The 13749-nt window shown below is 32.2% G+C and overlaps 1 protein-coding gene across 1 annotated transcript in view; it reads left to right on the forward strand.

Moving 5' to 3' along the window:
- Positions 1–13749, forward strand: part of BANK1 (B cell scaffold protein with ankyrin repeats 1) — a 238551-nt gene that overhangs the window by 210257 nt on the left and 14545 nt on the right. The window contains exon 11 of the mRNA XM_025051818.1: positions 4377–4442. Coding sequence (XP_024907586.1) covers positions 4377–4442 — 66 coding nt within the window. The remainder of the gene's footprint in view (positions 1–4376; positions 4443–13749) is intronic.

The raw sequence follows: 13749 nt of genomic DNA on the forward strand, positions 1-13749 counted from the left end.
CTGTCTTTACTGGCTAGACGAAAGAGTTGTTTACATTGCTTTCTTTTACCTTATTCTCCTTTTTTTGTAAGTAGCTTTCATGGGGTGCTAATTGAGGAAACAAGAGAGGGAGAGTAAGGCTACAGAGGCTGCATTATTTCCCTTGCCCTTCCTAATTTTTATCATCTCTATCTTCTCTTATCAGTAGGCACTAAGGACACATTTGAACTTTGCTTAAATGAATACATCAAATGGAGTACAGTATAGAAACTGTGCCTGAATCTCATTCACCTTTGCATCCTCAGGACCTAACATAACCCTTGGCTACACAGCCTAACAAAAATTTGTTGAATGAATAATAAACACACTGCTGCTACCTGTACAGTAAGATTCCCTAAGAACCCAGAGCACAATACAGATCTGTATATTTTATTTTATATCAAATCTCTACATTCAAGAATGATAATCAGTGATAAGCATATATCTCTAAACAACATTTCATTTTACATTTCTAATGAGTATGGAACATCAAGGGATTTGTTGTTAATAATTCGTATCTTTATGAATGCATTTAGCTATTGCACAGACCTTCCATTACTTTAGCTACTTGTAAAATAATTCCAAATAAGCTTTATCAGATTTTCTAAGAAAGACTGCTCTGGAAGAGTCTCTTTGCTTGAAATAGGCCACAAATGAGGTTGACATGAAGAATGTTCTTGCAGAAGCAACTTGGAAAGACAAATAGTGCAAGTGAATTCATTATATCTCACCTCTTCCTCCTCTGCTCTTCTGATAATTCTGTTTTGCTTAATGTTTTGAATATTTAATACTATGCTAATTTTCTCCATTCAATGTCATTTCTGTTTTAGAGAAAATTTTATAGAAGTCATTTCGCCACCATTTAAAATAAATGGAGGTGGTATTTGGGACATTTGCATTGTTTGAGATTATTTTGAAACTCAAAAATTATTTTTCTTTCTCTATGGATTTTTTTTAATGTTTAAAGGCAGTGACAACTACTAATAATGTATTCATTTTTCTTTCTTTTTAAATTCCAATTTTAGGTAGGAAGAGAAAAATAAGATTTCACTGGGGCAGAGAGTTGTCAAAGCTGACGTATGTCATAATTACCTTGATAGCATTATTTGAACATTGATGCAGTCAAAAAACAGTATCTTCCAAGAATTCAAACACATGGGGACAGGATCATTTTTATATATTATAAAAAATTAACATTGGTCTGTGATTTAACTTTCTAATTTTTCTATTAGTCTAAGCCCCCAGCAAAAATAATCTCTTGCTCAAAATAACATTCTACTTAAATTCATACTCACTTAAGTATTTATTCAGGCACAATTTGGCCTGGGATGACTTTGGAAAAAAGAATTGATAGCATCTTAGAATGTCACAGCTGAGTGACAGTTAGAGCTCATCTCATCTACGTCCTAACTTTATTGGCAAGAAAATAAAGGCCCAGGAGGACAAAGCCATTTTCCCATGCTGCACATGTTAATATTAAAACAAAACGATGCCCTTTCCACTCTACCAAGCAGATTAGCATTCTGGTATATAGATTTTTTTTTCAATTCTATATGTTTAAAACAGACTCTCATCTTACCACAAATCTTGTACAAAATATGGACCTTCATATATAAATCAAAGTAACCCAATGTTCAGTCCTCACCATATCATAAATTTTATCTCATAAAGGTTGTGTGGGTGAACATGATAAATATAAATTATATAAAACTTTTTAGAACAAAGGTTTCGCTGGTGGAAGCAATTTTAAATGTTTCAGGTAACATTTACTATAAAAAGAAAGATTAACGTATTCCAGAATTTTGCATTTATTTTTTTCCTAAGGCTAATAGAGTATGAATCCTTGGTATGCATATTTGCATCAGTGATGATTTTGATGGGCTAGCTCTTTCTAAGGAAATAACTAATGTAGATCTTTTCCAAAGTTATGTCATGTTCAAAAAAATCTCCTAATTTTCACAGCAATGAGAAAATAGTGTGTTTAGCAATATGCTAATTGCTAATTGGGCTTCATAAGGAAATGAGGTGCATCTGTAGGTAGGAGGAAGGGAACAGTTATAATAGTTGCAGCTGGAGGTGAGTTAGGAGGAAATTTCATGGGAGATTTTACAGATACAAAGGACGGTTGTACTGTGGGGCGTGGCTTAGTTCGCTTCCTGCTTTTAAAAACTTCTGTTATCAGCACTTCATCCTACTCAGAGCATCTTACTTTCCCATCCCAATCTTCCACCCCATCCCAGGCCGTTTCAACTATAAGCCCTGGTGAAACATAACAATAGGTAAATACACTACTTGTAAATTCTTAACCTAGAAACTGAGAGTGCTTACTTAACATTTACTGTATTTCATGAAAGCTGGGCATTTGTTGTCAACAGAACATATGACAATAAAATATATTTTCTGTAAAGTGTAAAGTAATTTTTAACAAATTAATGTCCAAAAGCTGGAAAAAAATAATCCATTTCCAAGTTCTCTGTAGCTTCAAAATTTAGCAGAATTTCTAAATTGATGTTTGGTAAGTTTTATTTGGAAAATCAGTGTTTTATTTTTATTTGGAGAATTTATTTTCTGAATTTATCTTTGGATTCAGATTGTTTCCCACATAAATAATGCCAAACTATAGCTTTTTTGTCTAAACAGTCTTATTACCTTAACAATTTTGGGGGAGAAAGTACAGAGTGCATGTTATTAAAATTTCAAAAATATTTTATTTTTTCAAGACTTTTAGAACTGGCCAATGAAAAAATTCAAGCACCACTTACAAAAATTTTTCTAATATCCTAAAATATATTCACAGACCATAGATCTATCAGTATATTTTATTTTAGAAAAAAATGTAAGCCAAAACCCAGAATTTGCCAGTAAGTTATATTTAGCATGTTTTCCAAATACTAACTTGAGGCAGAAAATTTATTTTCAACCAGAAATATTATTTCATCTGTATAATTTTCCTTAAACACATCATCCTTTGAAAATATCTTTGCTTCTCCTATTTGAAAAAGGACATAGAGCAGAGTACCTTCTCTCTTGACAACAGCTGGGAAATTATGTATGCTTAATAAATAGTTATTAATTTGATTTGATTTGATTTAAACAACTTTTTTAAATTCAAAATAGTGTCATCTGGAGTAATCATAGATATGACTTTGGTATTAGATTGGTTTAAAGAACATTAAAACCAAAGACAGAGATCCAAGATAACTTCTGAAATGTGTCTCCCAATGGGAGTGGTCAGACGCCATCCATCGGGACCACTCTCACTACCACATGCCTCAGCTTCGTTATCCCAGGAAGTCTTAGGGAGTTGCTAAGAATAAGAGACACAAGCATGTTGGAAATGCTCTAAGGTTCTTTTTAATCCCTTCCCTCTAGCTCTTTATCTTTAAATGGAAATAGTTAAAGAAAAGATGTAGCAATGTTGTAAAGAACCAAGCAATGAATTGAAATTCAAAGCTCGAGGGTCTAAATCACAGCTCTTCTAAGAGTGGTTCTGGGATCATTGCAAAATTACTTGGCCCTTTTACAAGTTAGTTACTTCTACCTCCCTAATCTGTGAGATGGGACTAAACCTCCAAGGCCTTTTCCAGTTTCCAAACCCTATAATTCAAACTCCTCATAAAAAATAAATGGAACTCTGCAATGTTCAATTTCTAAAGTCAAGTTGTAAAGGGTAGAGACTTTTTCATTAACAAATGCCAGAAGCTATATGAAACTTTGTGGGTGCTCAATAAATATTAAACAATCAATTTTATCTTTCATCTGCAAAATGGGGTGAGTAATGCTGACTTGTCTCACAGAATTTCATGTGAGAAATAATAAATGAGAACAAAGCACTTTTCAGATAATGAATAAGCTGCTTTAAAAGTTCTGAGGTCCAGCTAGATGATGCAAGAATAAAGCGTCTTTTTTATTATTACATCTGTGAAATGCAGCAGTCTTTTCATCTGTTTTAGAAGAAACAGTCATTATCCTTGCTTATCACTCAGAAGTCAGCATGAGTAATTTCTGTGCAAATGGAATTTTTCATGTGATTTTAACATTTATCACTTTTAACAAAATGCAACTTTTATCTCTACCTGATATCAAAATGGAATCATCTCTTGATTTAAATAGTTTAATGAGGCATTCCATCAGCATTATACTACTCTGCCCAAAGAAAATGCTTTTTGAAATGACTGATAAGCTTGCACAAATGAGAAAATTGTATATTTAATAATCTTCCTACTCAAAAATAATACAATTGAGGAATTGTTATAAAGGAAAATGATGTGTTACATTCTAGTTTCCTGGAGACTTCCACAGTTTGTTCTTTTTTTATGTTTATGTTGAATAAATAACATATGCTATATTTTTTACAGTGTTTCAACAAAAGGCAGCCAGAAGACAATCTGATGGTGACAAGTTCCATTGTCCTAGGAAACAAGGTACTGACATAAACTTCAGTTTATTTAATAATCTCTAAGAGTTAAAGAGGTCTTATGAATACTGAATAAAGTCTCCAGGGATAGAAGTAAATAATTGTATACTTGGTAGATTTTACTCTTAACTTAATGTCTTACCCAAATATGTTGCCATAATAAGATTAATGCAAGAAAATGCATTAATGGCAAGAAATGGTCTTGTGAGAACATTTGTGGTGATGAGGGTGTTATCAGAGCTCTAGAAATGTCAAGTAAGAAATTCTCTAACATGCATCAGAGACCATGCTTTCACAGAGGGAAGCCTCCAGAACTTACTTGGTTCAAGGAGATGATTGATTACACCAAAAATGAGACTGGCATGGGTTTTCTATGCTCTACATTAAAATCAAGTCAAAGATTATACCCTTTTCTCATTATTTTACCTTCAGCACTTAAACCAACATTTTTTGAACAATTATTTGTCATGCAGAGAAGAGCTAAAAACTGTAGGTAGAGACATCTCACCCAAGACTATTTTCCTCTTGCTCTGCAAGGAGGCAGATGCCCTCAGTTTTCCCTGACACACTTGGTTCCTATTGAAAAGAGATTCTAGCAGATTACTTATTATAATTTTTTTCTGATAATAAGATTTTAGTTAAAGTTCAAAAATGAAAAATGTAAAAGGTGGCAGAAATAGAAGTAACCCTGGCTGGCTCTAATAAAAATCAGCATATACAGATGCTTTTAACCTCAACTCACTTTTGAAATAACTTCAGACCAAAATAATAATACCAGATAATTATTGAGAGAAATGTTAAAACAAAACTATGAAATTATTTCACGGCAGCCCCTAAACACTCCCATAGTCAGCCTCCTTTTGTGGCATTGCGAAGATGGCTAGATACTGACTGCGCCAACTTCTAATACTCACTGAGCTATTAAATAGAGATCCTCAATGGACCTGCTCCTAGGACACCATGGATCATCCTCTAAACAAAGCTGTGTCCCTAAAATGAGTGTTCTTTATCCCTGACTTCAAGTGGCATTTCCTACAGCAGCGAGGTTATACCTCAAACATTCTTCCAGTTGAGTACATGGTGCTCAAATGCAACACATGATGAAGCTGAACTTTCAGTCTCCCATGAATCACTTGAATATTCTGCTTATGGATTTACATACAAAAAATTCGATTGGACAATTTTCTATTTCTACTGATTTCGTATTTGGAGGAAAAGATGTATCTTTTTAAGTCTGCTATTTTGCTCCCACTGTGCCTTTAGCTCTCTTAAGAAATAAATGAAGAATTCCATATGAGGTCATTATATAATTAAGGTCAAATAATCACTGAAGAATTAAACTAAGTAGAGGAGACTTTGTTCCTCTCTGTGCTCCCCCACATACCTCACAGAGGTTTGGAAAGAGTAAGGGTGAAGGATGCTTTGAGTTCTTTGAAAGAATATTTATCTGAAGCAATTTTTTATAAATTCTTTAATTACCATGTTTTTAAGTAATTTCTGTTAGAACTAAGGGGAAAATGTGAAGAAGGCCACAGTGGGTAAAGGAAAGTGACAAGTAGCAAGTGTAATGAAGAGATCTTGGAATGCTTGATCTTATTGATTATTCTTCTGGTTATCCCACAGAAAGCAATATAAGGAAAGATTGCAAATGTCCATTAAGCCTAGACGAGCCCAATTATTATTCTACCATATATATATAGAAAAATAGTCTCTTCTGTACCCGGTAACGAAAGGGGAAGAGAAAATAATGAAAGGAAACAAGGACCTAATTATAAAATATTTTATTGGATTAAAATCTGTCCATATCTTGTTTTGCTTCATCAAGGTCAATGATTACTAGATTTTTAAAACTCTTTGAGGGCTAGGAAACTGAAAATTTTAAACAAATTTTGTATGATTTTTTTTTTCTCTCAACTTCTTGATAATGTTTTCAATTAGTCACCTTAGAGCAGTTTCCCTAGATACCTTACCCCTGGACGTCAGTAATTCCGCAGAACATAAAAACAAACAAAAACATTGTTCTATTTGCAAGGACTAGAGGAACATAAACCTCATGAAATGTTAAAAAAACAAAACAAAACAAAACAAAAAATCCTCTCTTATTACTGCAATCTGAGAAAAAGAAGATAATTAAGAATAATCGGGACGATTTTTAAATTAAAGAATTAAGTACCTCAAAGGGCTTACTCTGTACAACCATTTTTGCCTAAGCCTTTTAAGATTTGTATGACCATCCAGTCTATGTGACATACTAGGGAATCAAATCTGCTTATTTCTGAGTTGATGAATACTCTACATATTCTAGGATCTCATGGTGTAATAGGAAAAGCAGTACTTGTTTCACCAATGATAACTTTATTTGGTAAAGAACAAAAAAGGCCCTTTTATGAGATGTTGTCGGAGTCCAGATTTTCTAATGGGACTAGATAGTTTCTCTAAAAAAGGTTAAAGAAATTATTTAATTCTTTCACTATATGCTGGAAGAAAAAGTTTTACAAGAGCCAACCATTTTCCCACTGAAAGTACAAGTGTTTCAGATGCCCTTCATTCACAACTGCCAAGGGATTGCCAGGAAGTTACACTATTGCTAAATCAACGAATTTTCCTGAGGAACAGAAAAAAAAAGTAATTGGCACCATTTCCATCGAAACTCAACAGATTTCTTCAACTCAATTTTTGCTTCTTGAAAAAAATATAAGAAAAACGCTGAGGACTTTGGATCACAAATAAAAGTTTTCATCAAAATAGTTTTAAAATCAGTTTTCTCAAGTTGGTTTTAAAATTAGGAAATGGTATAATGGTGTCACAGAATATGCTGCTACCACACCTCTACTCCCTTCCCCCAACCTCACAGGACCATCAATAATAGTTTCTTCTTTAACTCGAGACCTGAATTTTTTCAATAGTTTTGGAGGTGATCAGTTTTAAAGTCTGAGTCATGCTAACCAAACTCACAGAGGACTGATTTATAACCCTTAATTTCAGTCTATTAAATCTATACATCCCAGGGACTAGATTCTTTCCCAGTGACTAGACCATTTGCATTCATCAGGCCTCTGCCAAATAATGAAGTTTTTATAAAATATAATTAGTAATTAGATGACTTGGAGGTGAACATTATCAAGCTGAAGGATGCTGGAGGAATATAAGGGCTGCTTCTTCAAGGACATGGAAATATCTGCTTAATTTTTCCTGCCTCGCAAAATCATATAATAGTCTAGGGTCAAGATTGCTCACATCTTCCAGACAGGTTAAATTCTTTTCTTAGTTATATCTTTTTCTTGGACGATGCCAAGGGGACTTTTCTATCCTCACCAGAATCATCCTCATTTTATTGATGTAGTCTTACCTCAGACATGATAACATGACAACTGATGAGGTTTAATAATCTTAACATCTAAACTGCCTCCCTGTGAATCATGAGTCATATCCACAAATCTCCTCGGCCACACAGTTCGATACTGAATTGCATCAAGGATGTGTTGTTGCTGCCAGTTTTAGAAGACAAATCATCTCTTTGAGAGGTGGAGTTAAGTGAGTTGCGGGAAGAGCACATTCACCCTGACCAACTGCCTATACCAGTGACTCCCAACCCTAGATGAGCATAAGCATTATTTGTAGACACAATAGAATATACAGATGTCAAGTGATAATGTACACCTGAAAATTATATAATTGTATTAACCAATGTTACCCCAATAAATCTAAAAAAAAAGAATTATTTGTAGAGCTTCTAAAATGTGGTTGCCTAAGTCCTACTTTAGACATAGTCTAAAAGTGGAACATATAATAACAGAAATAAGCAATAATCTCAAAACCAACATACAAAAAATATTTAACCAAAAGAAACTGTTTCAGAAGCATATTATGGCCAAATTTGGCCTCTACATATGTTATATTTCCAAAATAATCTGTGCAATATGATTTTAATTTTTGCCACGTTTAAATCGTCTTTAAATCCATGTTTCATGTAAAAATTCAAATCTCTAACCACTTTCTTTTATATAATTGTATCATTTGCTATAAATGACTTTTGCTGCTATCATTGGTTAACATGCTTTCCATGTTGTTTTCTTATATTTGAGACATATTTCTCTAAATTCATAATTCTATCAAAAGTGGAAAAATAAAGAATATATAAAGAGAATCGTGTTATCAATAAAATCATGAAAGAGAACATATTTATTTGTGATAATGAAAACTATTCAGATGTATTTAATAAGCAGGCACTAAAGCTTCTCTGCTCAGTAATTCTAACTGCCCAGCCCCTGTAGGCTTATGAGTTTACAATTCCTGATGTAGTCTCTGCCCACTAATGCTTCATCTCTGGCCGCACAGTTGTTATTGGCTTGTCTTCTTGGGGAGGGTGAGATGCGCATTCATGGGAAAGATATAGTCGAGGAACATACCTTGCATGTGTTCCCTAAGTGCCCACTGTTGCAACAGTCTGATAAATGTTAAATAATAAAACTTTCTGTAAGTAGGAGACCTGGCGAAATGTGGATGATATTACCCTTATGTGGGGAAAAGAGAACGCTGGTCTCTGAGGTATTTCGATCAGGCTACTTTTGCCAGTACCAGATACATTAAAAAGAAAAGAAGGAAAATTATCAAAATGTGATCATATATACCTCATAAAAGAATAATGGCCTCAGTTCTCTTTTTCAGTATATCTTATATTTCCATTTACCATATTGTTCACAAAAGCTTTTTTAACATCATACTTGGAAAAACTTTTTAATAACTCAGTTCTTGCCTAAAATGGTGATGTGTCAATAGCCCATATTGTGGCCTCTTAGCAATATTTGTAAAGGCAAGGTACCAAAAAAAAAAAAAAAAAAAAAAAAAAAAAAAAAAAAAAAAAAAAAAAAAAAAAAAAAAAAAAAAAAAAAAAAAAAAAAAAAAAGAAAGAAATTCTTAGTAACAGAGAAAACAAAGGCTGGAAAAAGTTAATGCTAGAATCTGTAACTAATCCAATTAATTCTAAGGTTGAAAAAAGGGATTGAAATAAATAAAATCAGTAGTCTACCCACTGACCCATAGATATCACTCGCACAAATGCAAATTTCTAAATTAGCTCCCCTCTCCAGCTCTGGTCTTTCTGTATACATGCAGAGAGTAGTCCTCCCAGTAGACAGTGAGGAAGAGGGATTTCATGTTACACTTTGCATCCTTAGACTCTCACGTAAAGCTCTGTAATGGAGGGAAGGGATGGTCAAGAAGAATTCTGTTAGTAATTTATACAGAGTTAGTACTTACAAAGCTATCATTACATAATGCCAAAGAATCACGTCCTACCTGTAGGTGACAAATCTGCACTAGAACACAAAGAATAGACAGAAAGGATAAATAAACACTGTGTTAACATGATTCTATAGATGTGTTCTCTTTCAAGAAGGATTGAGGAACAAGACAAACAAATAATATGAGAACTTAAAAAAAAAAAATCATTCCAGGGAAAGGAAGGAGAATTTTATCATGAAGTCTCAGGATAATTATGCTTCTGTAAACATTTATTTCATGAGTAAGACTGTCATTTATCATCTATCTTCCCCAAAGTTACCAAACTATTAACATGGAGATAATGGGAAATACACACACACACACACACACACACACACACACACACACGCACACAGAATAAGAACATTTCAACTAACAATTTATAATTATCTAAATGTGAGCTTTTTACAAATATCGTAACTTTTTAGAAAATGTTTTAAGGCAATAATTATAAAAAGTATGGATTCTTTTTAATTTTAATTTATTAAATTTAAGCAAACTATTCAACTTTCAGGTTCAGTACCTGATAAAAATATGGGGAAGTCAAAATTTTTTTTTAGAAAATTGGGAACTTATAAATGAATTGAAAACCTATAGAAGAAACAGCAGCAGAAAGTGAGGGGTCAATGTCAGGCTGAGATGAAAACAAACAGGTGAGATGCCACAAAGCTTGTTACACACATTGGCTCCTTTAATCCTTGCAATAGTCCTGTAAGGAAAGTATTATTTATCTTGATTCTATAGACCAAAAAAAAATGATGTCCATAAAGTTGGGGTGAAGCAGAGCTAAAATTTGTACCCATGCCAGGTCCAAATGTTATGTTATAACATTTTCTTTTATAAAAGATGCAGACTCAAATTTGGATAAAAGATAACAAACTTTAGTCTGCTTTTAAAAACTGTATCACCAAAAATGATAAAGAAAAGTTGAAAATTAATGGTGAGTAATGGTTGTTTAAGAAACAGAAATGAGTTTTTTCAATCTTAATTTTAGAAAAAAATAGAATTCAAGGCAAAATTACTTATTAGACAAAGAACATCATTTATTTAAATTCCAAAATCCAAATAAAAGTATGTCGTTTATCTACTTTTATGTAACAAATATTAAAGCATTAAAATATTTACATAAAATATGGTAGAATAAAAGAATCTGACAAAACCACAGTAGTGTAAGAGATTATAAATACTTTCAATCTTTGATAAAGTAGTAAAAATACAAAAAATAAAAACAAAGGGGGTATATAAAAATAGGATAATACTTAATGGACTATATTTTTCAAGATCTATAATTAATAATGTGATAATATGCTAGCTGATAAAATAAACTATAAAATATGACCTATTCAACCCACCCTCCGATCTCAATACAATATTTAAAGTATTAATAACAGAAATTTAAATAAAAATGACTGAGAAAATTCTGAGAAACTCTAAAGACAAAGAAAAATTAAAGCACAGTTGATTGTTTAGAAAACAGCCCTACTAACTGTCTCTATAAGTAGAGGCAACATCATGGCCTTAAAAGCTTTAGTTATTAAAGAAGAGAAGGAAAACAAAGAAACTCTAGTAAAAAAAAAAAAAAAAAAAAAAAAACGAAACGAAGCCTGTGAAATAAATTTAACAAAAGTTGAAATTTAATGGCAAAATTTAAAGAATTTCCAGATGTGAAAACACAAGAAATGTTGACTAAATCTAAAACTTCATTTTTAAAAGGAGTAAATTAGCAGGTTCCCTGGCAATCCCAATCAAGAGAAAACATCAATTTAAAAGATCAGTCATGAGAAGATGAGAGTATACAGAATCAGAGGAATTGTTTTATTTCTTGTATATGAAAATATATGATTTTTTAAAGAGAGATACTAATTAACGAAATTACATCAAATGATAATGATGTGTCATTGTAAGTTCATTAATGTAGCAAATGTACCGCTCTGCTGAGGGATGTTGATAATGGGGGAGCTTGTGCTTGTGTGAAAACAGGAGGTATATGGGAGATCTCTGTACCTTCTACTCAATTTTACTGTAAACCTAAAACTGCTCTTAAATAATAATAACATGTATTTAAAAAATGAACTCAACTTATGTAAAAAACTATGTCAGATGATAAAAGGAATTTTAAAAAATATTACTAGAATAATAACTAAGGAATGTTTACATATGCTTGACTCAGAATATAACCAGGGACAAGTTTTGCCACTGAGTTATTTCAAACTCAAGCACAAAATAATTTTTATATGAACCATGCCATATAATCGAAGTATTAATGTAATGTGCTAGTTATTTCATTAAGAAAAAATACAGGATAATCTTAGTTAATGAAGAAAAAAACAAAAAGACTGTTTAACTATTCATAATTTTTAAAATGCTTACAAAATAAGAAAGAGGATAATTTCTCAACATGATCAGAAATATCTTGCTAGTTCAAGCGTAGACATAGTCTCCTTAAGGCTAGGAACAAGATAAGGATGCTTATTATCAACATTTTTACTTACCTTTATTCTGGAAAGTTCTAGCAACTGGAATAACATATGAATCTAAATAAAAAGTGTTAACTGTTGGGAAGAAGAGGAAACATTTTTCATTATTTTTAGATTATATACGTACATGCCTAAAAAGCATGAAAGAATCAACTATAAGACTCTTAAAATTATTTAAAACTATTGAATATCATTCAGAAATAATTTGGATTTGTTTGTTTGTTTGTTTGTTATGTACCAGCAATATTAGTTTGAAGACATCATAAAAAATACTTATTATATTTAATATTTATTTAATAATATTTAATATTTCAATAGCATTCAAAAATACTATTGAAAACGCAAAAAGTTGCTATTCAGAGAGAGAGGCACACCATATTCCTTCATAGGTAGTTTAAATTCTTCCTAAAATGATTTATAGATTTAAGAAAATTTCACTTATTTTGAAAGGATTGAAAAGATTTTTCCTTTGGGGAAAGAACAACAATTTGGAAGAATGCTTTTAAGTTCACAAAGAAGACAAATAAGAAGAGCTGAAATCAGGCAATCATTTAGGAAAATAAAAAGATAAAGGCAGCACCACTTACCATGTGTTATTAAAGTCTTTTGCTTATATAGTGCTTAAGTCTATAGTATTTAGAATTATATTGGCATGAGAATCACTAGCAGTGAAAGAACGGTTTAGACTATAAAATTATTAAAGTTTTCGTGCTTTTTTTTTACTTGAACAATACAAAATATTATCAAAAGTGTAATAAGACAGGCACTCCTTCATCATATCAGTGAGGCTGTATATCATATCACACTTCCAAGAAAGGAGATTGGCACTAAGTATCTAGCATTAAAAGTGTTTATACTCAAGAATTACACTTTTAGGAGTCTAGCCCAAGAAATTAATAGCAATACAGCCAATGATTTATGTAAAAAACTTTTAAGCACCAATAATTCATAATCGTAAAAAGAATAAAAATTAGCCAACAGTGAGAGAATAGTTAAATATTTTATTGAATATATAAACTTCAGGATATAATATAGCTACTAAAAAACATATTTCGATGAATATTTAATAGCATGGAAACATTCTTAGGTTATATGAATAAGGGAAAAGAGCAGGAAACATACCAGTATAAGCCCAATTCGGGGGCAGGGAGAAGTACACTGAAAAAGAAAAAGCACCAAAACATTAACAGTCTTTATTTCTGAAGAGCATAATAATGATAGTCATTTTATTTTTTAGTACTTTTCTGAATTTTCTCAGTGGTGAGGAAGAGATTAGTTTTAAATCCCCAACAATTAAAGTGAAACAGCAAAGAATACACTGTTAATGAAAAAATTATTCTGATGCTTGTCGACTCTATTCAGGGGAACTACTGTGTGAGTATAGGGACCCCTGTGCCGTGGTTTTTCAGCAGAGGAGAGACAGGGGTCTCGTATCTGAATACAACAAAGAAAAGTGGGAATTTATAGCCAAGGAGTGTGTGAGGAGCAGCGAGTGGATAGAAAATTATTAAGAGGAAACATCACGGGTAAGAGAGATTCTAGTTAACTTTACCT

This window comes from Pteropus alecto, unplaced genomic scaffold (genome assembly GCF_000325575.1).
Source record: "Pteropus alecto unplaced genomic scaffold, ASM32557v1 scaffold5, whole genome shotgun sequence".
NCBI classification, from domain to species: domain Eukaryota; kingdom Metazoa; phylum Chordata; class Mammalia; order Chiroptera; family Pteropodidae; genus Pteropus; species Pteropus alecto.